This window comes from Antedon mediterranea, chromosome 2 (genome assembly GCF_964355755.1).
Source record: "Antedon mediterranea chromosome 2, ecAntMedi1.1, whole genome shotgun sequence".
Lineage (NCBI taxonomy): Eukaryota > Metazoa > Echinodermata > Crinoidea > Comatulida > Antedonidae > Antedon > Antedon mediterranea.
In genome coordinates, this window is record NC_092671.1 from 14,221,188 (window position 1) to 14,236,890 (window position 15,703).

General features: G+C 32.1%; 1 protein-coding gene across 5 annotated transcripts in view; it reads left to right on the top strand.

Annotated features, from left to right (window-relative positions):
- The window catches only part of LOC140040494 (1-phosphatidylinositol 4,5-bisphosphate phosphodiesterase delta-1-like), a 32,008-nt gene extending 29,459 nt beyond the window's left edge, over positions 1-2,549 (top strand). For all 5 annotated transcript variants that reach the window (XM_072086475.1, XM_072086476.1, XM_072086478.1 and 2 more), the window contains one exon: positions 763-2,549. Coding sequence is in view for 1 of the 5 variants with exons in the window: in XM_072086476.1 (XP_071942577.1) it covers positions 763-845 (83 nt within the window). In the remaining 4 variants the exon portion in view is untranslated. The remainder of the gene's footprint in view (positions 1-762) is intronic.
- The last annotated feature ends 13,154 nt before the right edge of the window (positions 2,550-15,703 follow it).

The window sequence follows — 15,703 nt, forward strand, 5'->3', positions numbered from 1 at the left end:
ACAAAATTGTTGTACATTATAGTTTTCTGTATTATTGACAAATTCTGTGATATAGTGTCACATCATATCATAGGAGCAATATATATATGTATTTAAAATAGATTAATAATACAGAGTTATATGTGATGTACATGTGGTACTGTATCAAAGAGATTGTCAATGATACTGGACAAAATGCCGTATTTTGTAGAAAAAGTATTAAGAATCGATGGTTTTAGTTGTGTTACTGCTTTGCTTAAGTAAATTGACAAATTTTTTTTCTATCCAAATATCTTCATCATCATAATCATCTTCATAATCATCTTCATAATTATTACAATGATCATCATTTAAATGAAAATGTGTACTCTTTTGTGAAAACTTTACAGTTTTCTCCTTCCTAACTAAGAACTTCTTATTTAAGACATTTTTTTTTATGTACTATATTTATAGACTATATGCTTACCCCAATAGTAGCATTTATCAATATTTTGATTTTCATATAGCATACTGTGATAAAACAAATACAGTATATATTTTTTTTTCAGTTATGCACAGTGTGATAAAATAATTACAAAAAAGTAATTTGCATTTAAATTTAACTGCTAGTTTGTTTTGCTAGCTGGGCTTTTGTTGTATAAAAGTGTTGACTCAGTGAATCTTACTGCTTTCTTTACTGTATATTTAAATAATCCTAAATCTATTAATGATTCTACTGTCAAATTATATTTCATAATATATTGTTTTGTACTTTTTCTAACTTGCGTTCTTTGTTTTTTCCAGGTTACGGCCATGTACCTTTGTATTCCAGTACAGAGGAAAAATTTATTGAAGCAACGTTGTTTGTCCATGTTACTCTTGAGTAAAAGAAAACGGAATGCAGGTTTTATAATAGCATGAAATAATATTACTATAAAACTGTATAATACTAAGAAATGGGATATAAATACATAGTATTACTATGTATTGTGCTAAAAACTAAACATAATTAGTTTAGTATCATTTTAAATGACAAATAACAAAACGAAAATTTTATTTGAATGCTATATAGCTTTCATGGTATTTTATTAAAATGGTAATTTTATTATATAAATGTAAAATATGCTATTTCTAGTAGCACTATGAAGTAAGCAGATATGTTTATACTTCTATAAGTAAGTATATCATTGTAGCAAGGTTTTATTTTACTGTGGTGACAGGTTTCCAATATGCTCTTTTTTCTACAAATAGTAGTAATTTTATTGTATGAAATGTGTAATCTTTATATAAATAACTTCTATAATCTTTAGCTTAAATAGGACATAGAATAAAAAAAGCTTTTATGATAGTCTTAATATTCATTAATACCTTTTGATTTGTGGCGACTTAGGATGTGTTTCCCCACTTGATTCCTCTTGTTTGTGTAGATTCAGTGGCGTAACTGCTATGAGCGCTCACTGGCTTAACTCAAGGGCAGTGCCAAGAGGAAAATTCAGGCATTAAAATATGTCGAAAAAGCTAAAAACGCCTGAGGCCTCCAGCCTCAAAGGGTTCCTACACCAGGGGCCTCAGGCATTTGCGTTAAGCCACTGCATAGATTCTACATCCAGGTGACATCAAAATATGCGTATGTCGTAGGTTTTTGCTAATCGATTGCTCCCTAGCCACAAACTGTTTGCTTCCACAGGGTAACGTGACCAAATTTATCATTAAATCTTTTGTGAGCGAGGGGAAATTTTACAGAAAACAGAGTGCAGTATAAATCTAAAATTGTAAATAGATTTTTTAAACATATTAATAGTATTTAAAGTGAGTAAAGTTAAATATGATGTTTAAACATTTATATTTTCTTGATATAAACATTTTAAAAAAGAACAAACCATGAAAGAATTTTTAGCATTTTATAACTGTATCAATTTTAGAAGTTTTTAAAATGATAATGTATTTTTATTGTTTGACAATTTTGAAATTATAGAGATTTTTTAATTTTCTTATCTTTTAATTGTACTGCATTAAGATATGTATGTCGGGTAACTGTATACATCAATCAAATGACATTACATGGAATACGTATTTGATGTGAACATTTTTGTTTGTATATATTTACACTTTTTATTCTTTTCTACTATATATCTTAAATGCTGGCTATGGACTCGAGTCCTGAATATTCTAAGGTTGTGGAATTTAACAATCAATAATTTATGTTTTATATACTATAACACACTAACAAAATTCCTTATCGATTTTGTTTTTTTTTTTTCAATTCGTTGTATGATTTTGTTATTAGTTGCTGTTTCTCTGTGTTTATTTTTGTATGTCTAGTATTCTATATATATTGTTCCTTTATTGCTTTAGACAATTCTAAATTTGCTTTTTAATTATCAATTTCATATTATTTTAGTGGTGTATTTCATATAATAAGTATCAAAATAATTAATTTTGATAATCTTAAACTAAAAAAAAAATGTTTCAGATATATACAGTACTTCTATAGTATAAATTGTGAATCGAAATATTATACAGTATCTTTGATATACTTTGATTTATATAGTAATAAAAATCAACTGTTTAATCATTTGCCATATTAAATTGTAATATACTGTAATACATATTTTCATTGTGTTTTGTTGTGTACGAGAAGATAGTTTTGATTAAAGGGAAACTCCGGGCGTAACTTTTATAGATTGTTTTGATTAAAGGGAAACGTACATTAAATATGCACTACACCACAAACATAATAATCAGGGGTAGAAAAATTGTAAAACAATATAATTGAGTTGATGACACCATGGAGGTATAAGTACCTCCATGATGACACTATATAACTAAAGTGAGTCTAGCCTAGACTCTAGAGTAAGCCCAAGGTTGCTATATAAATATTATATAATACTATAGACTTGCAAGATAATTGAGACTTGAAAAGAAATGTTTAAATAGTGATATTAGAAAGCTGTATACGACCTTTACGTCTCCTGCGTTCATCAAACAAAAACCGCCTGTTTAATTCCTACATGGTTCTTTATCATTATTAGCTTGTATTTTGATGTTTAATTTATTACCTCCGCCAAGGAGGTTATGTTTTCACCCCTGTATGTTTGTGTGTGTGTTTGTGTTTGTGTGTGTGTCTGTGAACAGCCTGGAGGCCACAGTTTTTATCCGATTCTCACCAAATTTGGCAACAATGATCTATGCCCCAAAACCTCGGACGAGTTCGAATTTGAGGGGAAAAGGTCATAGGTCAAGGTCACAACTAACAAAAAACTATTTTACTGCCTAGAGACCACAGTTTTTATCCGATTCTCACCAAACTTAGCCACAATGATCAATGACACATCATATAATTGTGGTTAAATGGGACTTGAACCAGCGATCTCAACTGTGAGAGGCTGGATACATAACCATTACACCACACTGTCATCCACAACTTTGTAGTGTGCAGTTAACATATTTACACTTAGAACTAATTTAAAAAAATAAATAAATATTCAGGAGCCAATTGTCGTATTCGATTTAGACTTTCACCGTTGAGTACAGTTTTTCCGTTGAGTACTTCTTTAACGGAGTATTTTGAGCGTTGAGATTGTTCTTAACGAAAAAGCTTTCGTTGTCAACGTTTTCTATTCGAATGACTTTCTGTTGAGCACAAATTTACAATTCGAATACATGTGTTGTTTTTGTAAACTTTATGTGTTTCATATGGACAGTTTGTCTGAAATAAAGTTGAATTGAATTGAAAAAGTACTCAACGAATCTTTACGTTGACAACGAAAGTTCCCAATCGAATACGACAATTTTATGTAGGGGAATTTTACAGTAGGCGGAGGTTTGTACTCTCGGAGTACCCTCTAGTTATTTGTATTGTTAAGGATAATTTCATTGTTGCCAAGAAACTGTAGTAAACCAGAGAGACGTGTTGCCAAGAAACTGAACCGGATACACGCACTTCCGCTTAAGCGTGGTTCCCACTAGCGACGCAACACAAGGACGTAACGCAACGCAAGTGAATTGACCAATCACAAGCGATGACTTATTTGCTTGTGATTGCTAACTGTCTATAACTTCGCTTGTCATTGGTTAAAACGCTTGCGTTGCGTTTACGTTCTTGCGTTACGTTCTAGTGGGAACCAAGCTTTAGTAACCATCACAAGCGCAATGTGCGCCTAACCGCACCATACCGGAGCTGCTAACGTCGCACGTCAGAACATGCAGAGTACAAAACTACTTTACTTGAATAATAATATCTATTTTCTTAATATTAATAATAATAATTAAAAGTAAACTATAATAAATTTTTCGTAGGTTGAAGTAGTCATTGGAGACCCAAAATGTATCTTAGTAATGTTTTTGACACGTGTGCCGCTTTTCCCCATTTGTCTCCAGCCGATCGTGTTATTACAGTATAGGTTTTTTCATTCAATTATTTGGATTCATGATTCATTTCACTCATGAGGATTCAACAACAGACTAATTGTTTTTAAATCGAACCAAAGCTGTTCATACTACCTTTTATTTGATAATTTCCAAAGGCAACAATCATTATTCAAATCCCGTCGTTACTAAGAATACCCCCAGAATCTGATTGGCTGAAAGTTTCACGTCTTGATGAAACCATGGAGGTATAAAAAAGACAATGCCATGCAGACAAGAAATCTGAAACTTGAAGCGCAGAGATGCTAATGAATCTTGACATCATATTGTCCAAACTTTAGGGAGGGAGGAGGAGGAATTAACGATGATTTTGCTTGAGTGCTTGCCCTTTTGTGTACTACATTTAAACGTTTTTATAAATGGTTGTATACCACAAATCCAGGGAAGAGTGTTCACTCTTACGAGTGTTCACTCTTACGAGTGTTCACTCTTACGAGTGTTCACTCTTAAGAGTGTTCACTCTTACGAGTGTTCACTCTTACGAGTGTTCACTCTTACGAGTGTTCACTCTTACGAGTGTTCACTCTTACGAGTGTTCACTCTTACGAGTGCCACAACCAAATGAATTTCCCCGGAGTTAGTTTGAGATGATAAAGTTTGATTAAATTCTAACAAGAAACTTCTTTTAGCGAAAGCCATAAACGAATACGTCAATACGGTCTATCTTTTAACTTAACTATCTAACAAGTTAGATAAACGTTTAAAAAAAATGAGAATAGAAAATTATTTATATGAAAGATAATGTAATGGTAATGATGACTATGCTATTTCCAATGAAAAAGCTAATAAATGAGTAATTAATGGTGATTGAAAACAATTACTGTATATACAATACAATACTAACTGATCGACTGGGATCATTATATAAATACAAGGCATATAGTAGGATATTACTGTAATTGTTGTATGCTATTTTTGTGGGTTTTTTTTCTGAATAAAGTAATAATTTCTTCCCTTTAGTTCATGCGTTACTGTCCTTCCCCTTCCGATCCTTTTCCCCCACTGAACAAAAACATACCTTTGACCTGAAGTAACCCTTTCATCATCACAACAAGAACGTTGACCTCCTCACTAAACCGCGAGAATAAACTTGGAATGTATCACGGTGAGTAGGCTTACTTTTAGTTAGTGTTCATTGCAATTTTTACGAAGGAAAGCAACTTTAGTTTAGGCATATTATTGATACTACTACAATACAACATATTAAGTAATACTTATAGCATAATTGAATTTAGTTTAAAGGTATTTTAAACTCAAAATAGGCAAACATTCAGCCTATGTTTGCTAGGCCTTTTCTTTGGACTTTTGTGGTGCTCGTGACGTGTGTTAGCACAGTGACAGACCATGGGCATGCAGGTTACACGGCACAGTTCCAATGGCCATGTCACGTTTGTGCCTAGCCTAGGCCTAGACAAATGCATCTTATGGTGTAAAGTATTTAATAATCGAATGAATTGATACCAGAATGTTACAATTTGCCTCGATGCAAATGTAGTTGCTAGGTAGTAATGGCCTTTTTTACGAAACGGAAGACATCTTTGATCGATGACAAACATGATGTGCAGGGAAGCGTAACCAACAGAAATAACAGCATTTTAAGGGATTTCACTATGTTAATTTAAAAATCTGAACGGAGGATCGTATCATTTTTTTCCAATTTGTATAACAGATTCTGGCAAAAACAGAAAGGAAATTAATGCAGCAACTAGACAATGTCATGCTAGGCCTATACCTAGCGTACTATTTTCATATGTTACTGCAGTTTACCAGCTTGGCCTACAAAACTAAACCCAACTTAAAGACCGTCCATGAGAGGACATTTGATATGAGCTACAATAGGTAGTGCATTCTTTTTATCATAATTTACCATAAAACGTACATTTAAGGGTCTGTTTCTGCTAAAAAATTAATCGATTTTTCCTAAGTACCACAAACCACAGAATTGATCGCGTTGCAACTGAAAATCACTTTTAAAAAATTATGTCATCTATACCCACAACGCAGTTTAAGTTATGGAAGGCCGATGAGAGTTGGTTTGTTTACATCCTATCGCTGGATAAAAAATTGAACTCTTACATAAAGCTATATTATTTGTAAAATAAACATCTAGACCCACAGTACTACCCTACCACATACAACAGAATAATGATGTTATATTAATAAGGGAACATCGGCGAGAATGTTCGTTTCGCCGTTGGTTCTATTCTAGGGCCTAGCTAGGCTATAAACGAAAACAACAGACCTAAAAAAGGACATGAAAAATATCGTTAGCCTGGACTGGGAGGGATGTAACGGTGTAATTGTAACGCGGAATCCTGGAGTTTCTCGGTATAATTCTCCCCCACAAAATAATAACAATCAAATGTTATCTCATCGGTCTACATCGTTTTGCTGATCGTCGTTGATTGCGCAAATAAACAGCATGCTTTGTGAGTGAAGGTTGCCATACTCTAGAGGTCAAAGTGTAGTCAATAATCGCTATTTGTGTTGCAGCACAAAACTTCTCCGCAATAATCGGTTAAAACAAGAAATAATTTGATAAAACACACAATGAATTAAGTTATTTTTTAATCGGTTATTTCATTTTGCGCCGTTTCTGCTTCCCAAAAATAATCAATTAAAAAAATAATCGGTTAACAACTGATTATTCCTGTGGACAAAACGTAATAAACAATTGTAGGGAATGGCCAGGACTTAATTTATAATAGGAAGAAAAAACAGTTGTTTGGTTCAACTGATACAAAATACATGAGGTTCTAAACTAGCTGTAGGGGCAGACAGGTATGAACACTGCCCTCTAACTGTTACAGCAGCTTGAGTTCAATAATTTACTAAAAATATTAATAGAGGGTGCTATGATTTATGTTCAAGTTTCTGGTTTCTTATGTATTATTAGAAAGTCTTTTTTGTATTTCCCTTTACCTTTACAAAAATTTAACAAAGATCCTTACTACTTTAAATTCATTATTTTGATTAGATTCTATTCTTTTTTGGTATTAATGTTAACTTTTAATATTATATGGTAATATTATAATTTGTTAATTTTGTAAATGCATGTTTTTCTTCTGAACTAAGTGTTTTTATTTTATTCACTTTTATTCAATCGTAACCTTGAAGATACTATTGATGAACTGTATGTAACAAAAGATTGTGTACTGTTCAGTAGCGGGTGTTAGACTATTGTAGGTTATCAACCCCTGATTGTCGCTTACAGATGCATAGTGCATTTAATAATAATTAATAATTTTATTAAAATACTTTTTCTATTGATAAAATATGAATATCTGTACCTTGCTTATAGTAATACTGCTAAGTTATTGATTATACTTACATTACATCGACATTTTCTTCCATTTCTTCCATTACAGGATGGGGTTGGAATATGATATAATTTATTTTCTATCACACATCCATACATACACATCCAAAAATTATTTTTTTTAGAATATTAAGAATTTCCCAAATATAATACTGTACACCATTCCCAACCATGGTAAGATGTGGTTGGTCTTATGGGCACGGCCTCTATCCTACAGTACTTCATTCAGAATCATACATTTACATTATTCATAAAGTTACAGGGCTCATTCAGTGGATTAATTACCAAAAACCATTTGTGGGGATGCCTTGGCGAGGCCTGATCGTCTCCTCAAGCAAAAATTCTGCATTTTTCCTGATACATTATCAAGTTCACTTTCCAACCACTTGAACTATGACGGTGTTTACAGCCAACAATTTTTATGTAACTATTATTATTCATAAAAATATTAGAGATACTAGTACGCATAATTATCAAGGGCAATGTTATTAGCGTTATATAGAACGCATAGTGATGAAGGTTAATGGCACTTAAATTGCGACACTATTATTATTCATGTTATTGAATTATTCATATGAATTGTTTGGTTCTGATGAAAGTGTAATGAGGAAACATTTGATCGTTATAAAATTTATCTTTAAACAACAATTTTCATAAAACGAGTAACATTCTCCTTAGCCTCAGATATTCATACTGCAGTTTTTTAGGTTAGAGGTGGTTGGACGGGGTGTTGTGTTTTTTTTTTACAAAAATCATCAAAAAACATTAAAGACATTAAAATAATACCTGAAGTATTGAAGTAGGCCTCAAATTTGGGGATTTTAGGGGTAAGGGCAGTTGGTGGCTGTAAACAAGGCCTGACATTTCACTGAGTGCTGGAGTGACCTGGAACATTGAGTGTGTATAATTGAGTAACGAGATCATGGGATGAGACAAAAATAATGTTTTATTCTATATACCAACTTTTCCATTATTCTAAATGCTACTTTTTCCTTTAGGCCACCTTTTCCTTTATTCTATATGCCACCATTTCCTTTATTCTATAGGCCACCTTTTCCTTTATTCTATATGCCACCTTTTCCTTTATTCTATATGCCACCTTTTCCTTTATTCTATATGCCACCTTTTCCTTTATTCTATATGCCACCTTTTCCTTTATTCTATATGCCAACTTTTTCTTTATTCTATATGCCACCTTTTCCTTTATTCTATATGCCACCTTTTCCATTATTCTATATGCCACATTTTCCTTTATTCTATATGCCACCTTTTCCATTATTCTATATGCCACCTTTTCCTTTATTCTATATGCCACCTTTTCCTTTATTCTATATGCCACCATTTCCTTTATTCTATATGCCACCTTTTCCTTTATTCTATATGCCACTTTTCCTTTATTCTATATGCCACCATTTCCTTTATTCTATATGCCACCATTTCCTTTATTCTATATGCCATCTTTTCCTTTATTCTATATGCCAACTTTTTCTTTATTCTATATGCCACCTTTTCCTTTATTCTATATGCCACCATTTCCTTTATTCTATATGCCATCTTTTCCTTTATTCTATATGCCACCTTTTCCTTTATTCTATATGCCACCTTTTCCTTTATTCTATATGCCACCTTTTCCTTTATTCTATATGCCACCTTTTCCTTTATTCTATATGCCAACTTTTCCTTTATTCTATATGCCAACTTTTTCTTTATTCTATATGCCACCATTTCCTTTATTCTATATGCCACCTTTTCCTTTATTCTATATGCCACCTTTTCCTTTATTCTATATGCCAACTTTTTCTTTATTCTATATGCCACCATTTCCTTTATTCTATATGCCACCTTTTCCATTATTCTATATGCCACCTTTTCCTTTATTCTATATGCCACCTTTTCCTTTATTCTATATGCCACCTTTTCCTTTATTCTATATGCCACCTTTTCCTTTATTCTATATGCCACCTTTTCCTTTATTCTATATGCCAACTTTTTCTTTATTCTATATGCCACCTTTTCCTTTATTCTATATGCCACCTTTTCCTTTATTCTATATGCCACCTTTTCCTTTATTCTATATGCCAACTTTTTCTTTATTCTATATGCCACCTTTTCCTTTATTCTATATGCCACCATTTCCTTTATTCTATATGCCACCTTTTCCTTTATTCTATATGCCACCATTTCCTTTATTCTATATGCCACCTTTTCCATTATTCTATATGCCACCTTTTCCTTTATTCTATATGCCACCTTTTCCTTTATTCTATATGCCACCATTTCCTTTATTCTATATGCCACCTTTTCCTTTATTCTATATGCCACCTTTTCCTTTATTCTATATGCCACCTTTTCCTTTATTCTATATGCCATCTTTTTCTTTATTCTATATGCCACCTTTTCCTTTATTCTATATGCCACCTTTTCCTTTATTCTATATGCCACCTTTTCCTTTATTCTATATGCCAACTTTTTCTTTATTCTATATGCCACCTTTTCCTTTATTCTATATGCCACCTTTTCCTTTATTCTATATGCCACCTTTTCCTTTATTCTATATGCCACCTTTTCCTTTATTCTATATGCCATTTTCCTTTATTCTATATGCCAACTTTTCCTTTATTAGCTCAATAAAAACTGCATATTCCTTCATTGATAAAATAAAGATTGTGATGAATTGGTGACCCTAAAATCATGAAAAAGTGGCCTTGATAAGTTTTCTCCAGGTCTCTTGTTTCTCTTATATTCTGAGAATTAAAATGTTAGCATTATTTTTTGTAGGTTATTAGGTCATCTATAAAACTGTCAGAATCAATTATATACAAATAAATTTCTGGTTCTTATTTCTGTAGCCCTGTCTTTATTTTTAACATCAAGGTGAAAATACTATTTTTTTACGATATTAAATGTAACCACTTTGTTGTGCAGAACTTTCATCTAATTAACGATTTTATGCATTCATAAAAAAAACTGTTTTCTAAACTAAATTGTTCTAAATAAATTGTGTGTATATGTTTTCTATGAGTTTAACAATTTTATACAAATATTTGAATTTCACAAAAACAGATTATAATACAGGGCTAGACCTTGACAGCGCTGTATATCTAATATTTACCAGCCACCAATTGAAAATCCTTGTACTCATTGAGTTCACATTTAAACCTTCATGTCACCTTAATTTCCCATTGTATATTCCTATTAGCAACGATGTACACTGATTTTGGCTGCGCTTAAATGCATAATTACATTGAATTACAGCTTTATAAAATTACATTATGTTTCAGAGTCGGCAGAGGAGCTAGATAATTTATTTGATAGGTTCCAAAAATAGCCGATATCAATAGTTAATAACATTACCAATGGAGAGACGACGATGAATTGAAAGCCAATAACTCTGGTTGGATTGAAAAACCAATACCGGTACTATAGTTGGTGTAGTAAGGTGTTGCCAAAATGCTACAGAGGCTGTAATATTTAAAATAACACCACATTTTGGATTTTTTGATTATTATTTGATTGTATTTTGCTGGATGCAATAAACTCATATTGTATTAATCAGTTTGCTAAAAATCTTTCCATTCTACAATGCAAGTGGAAATTAAAATTTATATGACTTAGCATACTTTTGCATTGATACAATTAATAACATAATATAAATTTATAGTCTTAAGGTGTGCAAATATGAATTTGTTTCTGTATACCACCCATTGAATTTTTCTATTGAATTGAGTACTGAAAAAAATATATATAAATCTCTACTGTGCAGTACATGGAAGATGCTGAGAGATTCAGTGTGACCTTGATCTGTAATTGATGAAACAATAATAAATTAAATTACATTTTGGAATGTCAAATCCAGTTTTACTGGTAGAAACACTAATAATATCAGATAAAGTATAAAAAAAGAATAACCAAAAAAATGAATAGACGGAAGACATGTTGAGATTGCAATGTTTCGATCATGTTCAAGATTTAAAAAATTGATCAATCCTGAATTTTATAAATCTAGTTTAGGTAAACAAACTTCATTCTTTTTAGTATGTTAGTCTGCATCTTGTTTCAGCTGCATTTTTGTTAATAAAAATAAGATGATCTATGAGCATGTAGTTGTCAGGCTTTCTAACCAGGGACTTCAAAGAGGTCGCCATTTATTTGACGAGGTCAATAAAGTACACTGTTTTCTAAAAAGAAGAAAAGAATACCTATCCTACTGTAAATTTGTAGATTTAAGGGACCAGCATGAAAGTTTGCATATATGACTGATTAGTCACACAGGAAGTTGTTTGTGGTTGCCAACATACTTTCGGTGGTTCAAGGATGGTATTGTTTTATGGGTAATAATTTTGAGTATGATTTATAATGAAACATTTATAATAAACTTAAATGATACTAATGAAAAAATTATTCCTAACCTTTTTATCTTATTTGAATATGGGTTTGTTTTTGTGATCCCTAATACTTGCTTAGCTTGGAGGTTGGACATTTGGTTTGTCCTCATTATTTTATCAATGGTCAAGTGTGAGATGTTTAAAGCAAATAGGTGTTATTAAGTAACTACTTATGTCATTCAAGAGTTCTTTTAAGGTCATTCAAGTAGTCTGACCATGGACTGACTTACATTACTGTACTGTAGTTGTGTTGGGTCAACATAGTACAATATAAAAAGTTACTAAACCTCATCAGAATATGAAAACAATAAATCTTTATTGTTTAAGGCACATGCCAAAAAGCTTATTTTGAATAGTAAATTTTGTTCAATTTATAAAAGCCCTGGAAAGCATACAGTTTTTCTAGGCCACTATTAAAAACATCATTCCCTGGTTACAAGTATTATACAAATATGATTTCTTAGTATTTTTGACATAATTTAGATTTTAATGATAATGCTGTAGCTTATTATTGATTTTCAGAAATGTTTACAAATCTTCTGAAACAATGTCTATTTATTTATTTTATGAATGTCTAATATTATAATATATATATTTTACCATTTAAGAAACGTTTTCATTACCAGGTTGTTGAATGTGTCCATAGTTTCACTCTTCTCTGATTAAACTATAATGGAATACCAACAAAGATTAAAAATGTACATTCCTATATTGATCTTTTAATAATTTCTGCACGTTGTGTCCAAGTTATTGTTGTCTACTTCAATGACAACAGTTCCACAATATAGGGGAATGAACTTAATACAAAAGAACACTGAACCTAATTGCCTTCTATACACTGCACTATTTTGTTTTCTTAAATCGTGGACACGTTAATAAAGAAAACAATAGTCTCTTTTCAAATTGGTGCATTTTGTATATTAATGAAAGGAATATACTGTAGGGTTTATAAAGGTATTCGTTTAATACGCATATACTGAGAAATTAGGTTAAAGATTGTACATTTTGTGGTCTATTTTATTTTTCTATTAAGTATTGTATTTTTTATATTTTAGGCAGTTTCAAATAGGAGAAAGTAATTACTTTATGAAATTTAGATATTGATCAAATTTAAGTTACAAAGTTAAAAAACTCCTATTTTTATAAAAATTTATCAAATTAAAGCAAATAGTATAGTACAGTCGACTCCGCCTAAGTCGAATCTAATGGGACCGGTATAAAAATTCGAGTTACGCGAACTTCGACTTACAGATTTGCAAAAAAAATGCTAGGCCTAGATCCTGCCCTGTCGCGATCGCGGCCCACGCGATGAGCCTTCTTGAATTGATTTTGCTTAGCTAGCTAGCTAGGCCTAATAAATGCTAAGCCTCTTTTATCGGCAATGATAAACTGTATTTTCTTTTATGGTTTAAGCCCGAAACAATACAAAAACGTATAATAAATACATTTCGGTTCTTATTCGAAATCGGTATCCATTGTTTATTGCCATCTGTCTAGCACAAAATGGGTACCCACAAAACGCCGCTCAAGTTCTCAACTCTGAAACAACTCATACACTATACACTAGCGCGAGTTGTAGGACGCCACCTATACTATACAACCTGCTTGAGAGAACCGATATGGTCCCACATTATCTCCTCTGTCGTTTGTTTATCGAATTACGTACGTTTCATCGGCTTTTTTAGCGCGTTGTTGCCGCGTGATTTGTGACTTCGACTTATACGATATAAATCACTAAAGAATGTGTGTATTCGGACCGCAAAAAGACGTCGACTTAGACGAATTTCGACTTAGAAAAATTCGACTTACAAATAAAAATTACACAGTAATGTATAGGAAAGAATTGGGACTTTCATAAAAATTCGACTTTCGCGATTTTTCGACTTACGCGAATTCGACTTAGGCGGAGTCGACTGTAGTACTGTGTATACATACTTTGATTTTAGAAATGTGAGAATTAAGTATAATTTAAAGAAAAACCAACATGTGCTCTGACTGACTATAGACTGACTTGATTTATTAATATTTTTTTAAATACTGCTGCTGTATAAAGTGCATTTAGATACAATCCATGGTGGCAATGCATTGTATAAAGTGCATTGGCTGAAGGAATTTTTTTTTTATCTCTTAATAAATTATTACTTTCAAATTTAACATTGTCTTGATACGAAGAGTAAGAAAGTACATTATTAACAGGGCATTATCCACCATCATTTATATAATGTGTAGTAAATAATAATTAAATTGGTATGCCATAAAATAATATTAATAGTACATTACAGTACATGAGAAACCTGTGATATACCCTATGTTAGTGGCGTACCTTTATCTACAGTGACATAATCTCTATTGTGTGTCACCCACAAAAGTGGGATGAACTTTCAACTGTGGGTGGAGGAATATAATAACACTCATCTTAATTCATAGTTAAATTATGTATTTATCTAACATTTTCTGTATATTATTTTGTATTCAAAATTTGACAAATAGCCCAAGAGGAAACATGGACCAATGGCCCAACACAGAAGTTGGTACCTCTTGAAATGATATACCGTATATTTCGGTGTATAAGTCGCACTTTTGACACGCAAATTTGACCTCTAAATTAAGGGTGCGTCTTATACACCGAACAAAAATGCCTCACCACACAGATTGTACATATAGGCCTAGGCCTAGGCTATCGTCACCTCGTTTGCTAGGCCTGAGTAGGCTAGGCCTAGCTACAGTAACTAACTAACGTAACGGCAACCTGCTTCTGCCTAGTTTTCAAGGCATTTTAGCATGATGTTATACTAAATATGATGAAAAGATTTGTTCATTATGGTGATAAAATTTCATTTGTAAACGTTTACGTACGATTGGAATAGTATTTATTTATACAGTAGTTATACGCACGATCGCCGTACCCGCAACGCAAGCCCTCTTGGCGGCCACATGGTGTACGGTATTCAACTAGGCTAGTATATTCTCATGGTGATTATAGCATGGACCTAGCGTACACACTTCAATTCTCGGATACATACATAGATACTAATCGAATACGATTGTCCGTGAAAACGTGCGCCCTCTCGAAATGATCGAGCGAGGCTAGCCCACACGTCACGTACATGTTACACACACGGTCATGCACTCGATGTTGCGGCTGTTGAGGCTGGGCGCGGCCGAGCCTAGGTAAGAAAAAACCTAAATAAAGGACGCCGTTGCAGATATAACAAAATATATTATTACAATAATATTGATTACAATTTAAAAAAATATTGTTTTGATGAAATATAAGGTGCGTCTTATACACCGACGATATAAAAAATACCGATATTTTACTCTCAGTTAGGGGGTGCGTCTTATACACAGGTGCGACTTATACACCGAAATATACGGTAATACATATTTAAAAAGTACAGTTTATAGAAAAACGGAATAAACTGGACATTAAAATTAACACATTATCACTTCATATTACAGTATAATGAATTAAAATGAATAATAGTAACACATTGAAACAATTGTATTTTATTTCATTGCACTACAGTAATGCATTTATTACTGAACAGTATCTAACAATCATTATTGACGTCAATTAGTTTAATATATTATTGATTTGTTTTGTTAAATA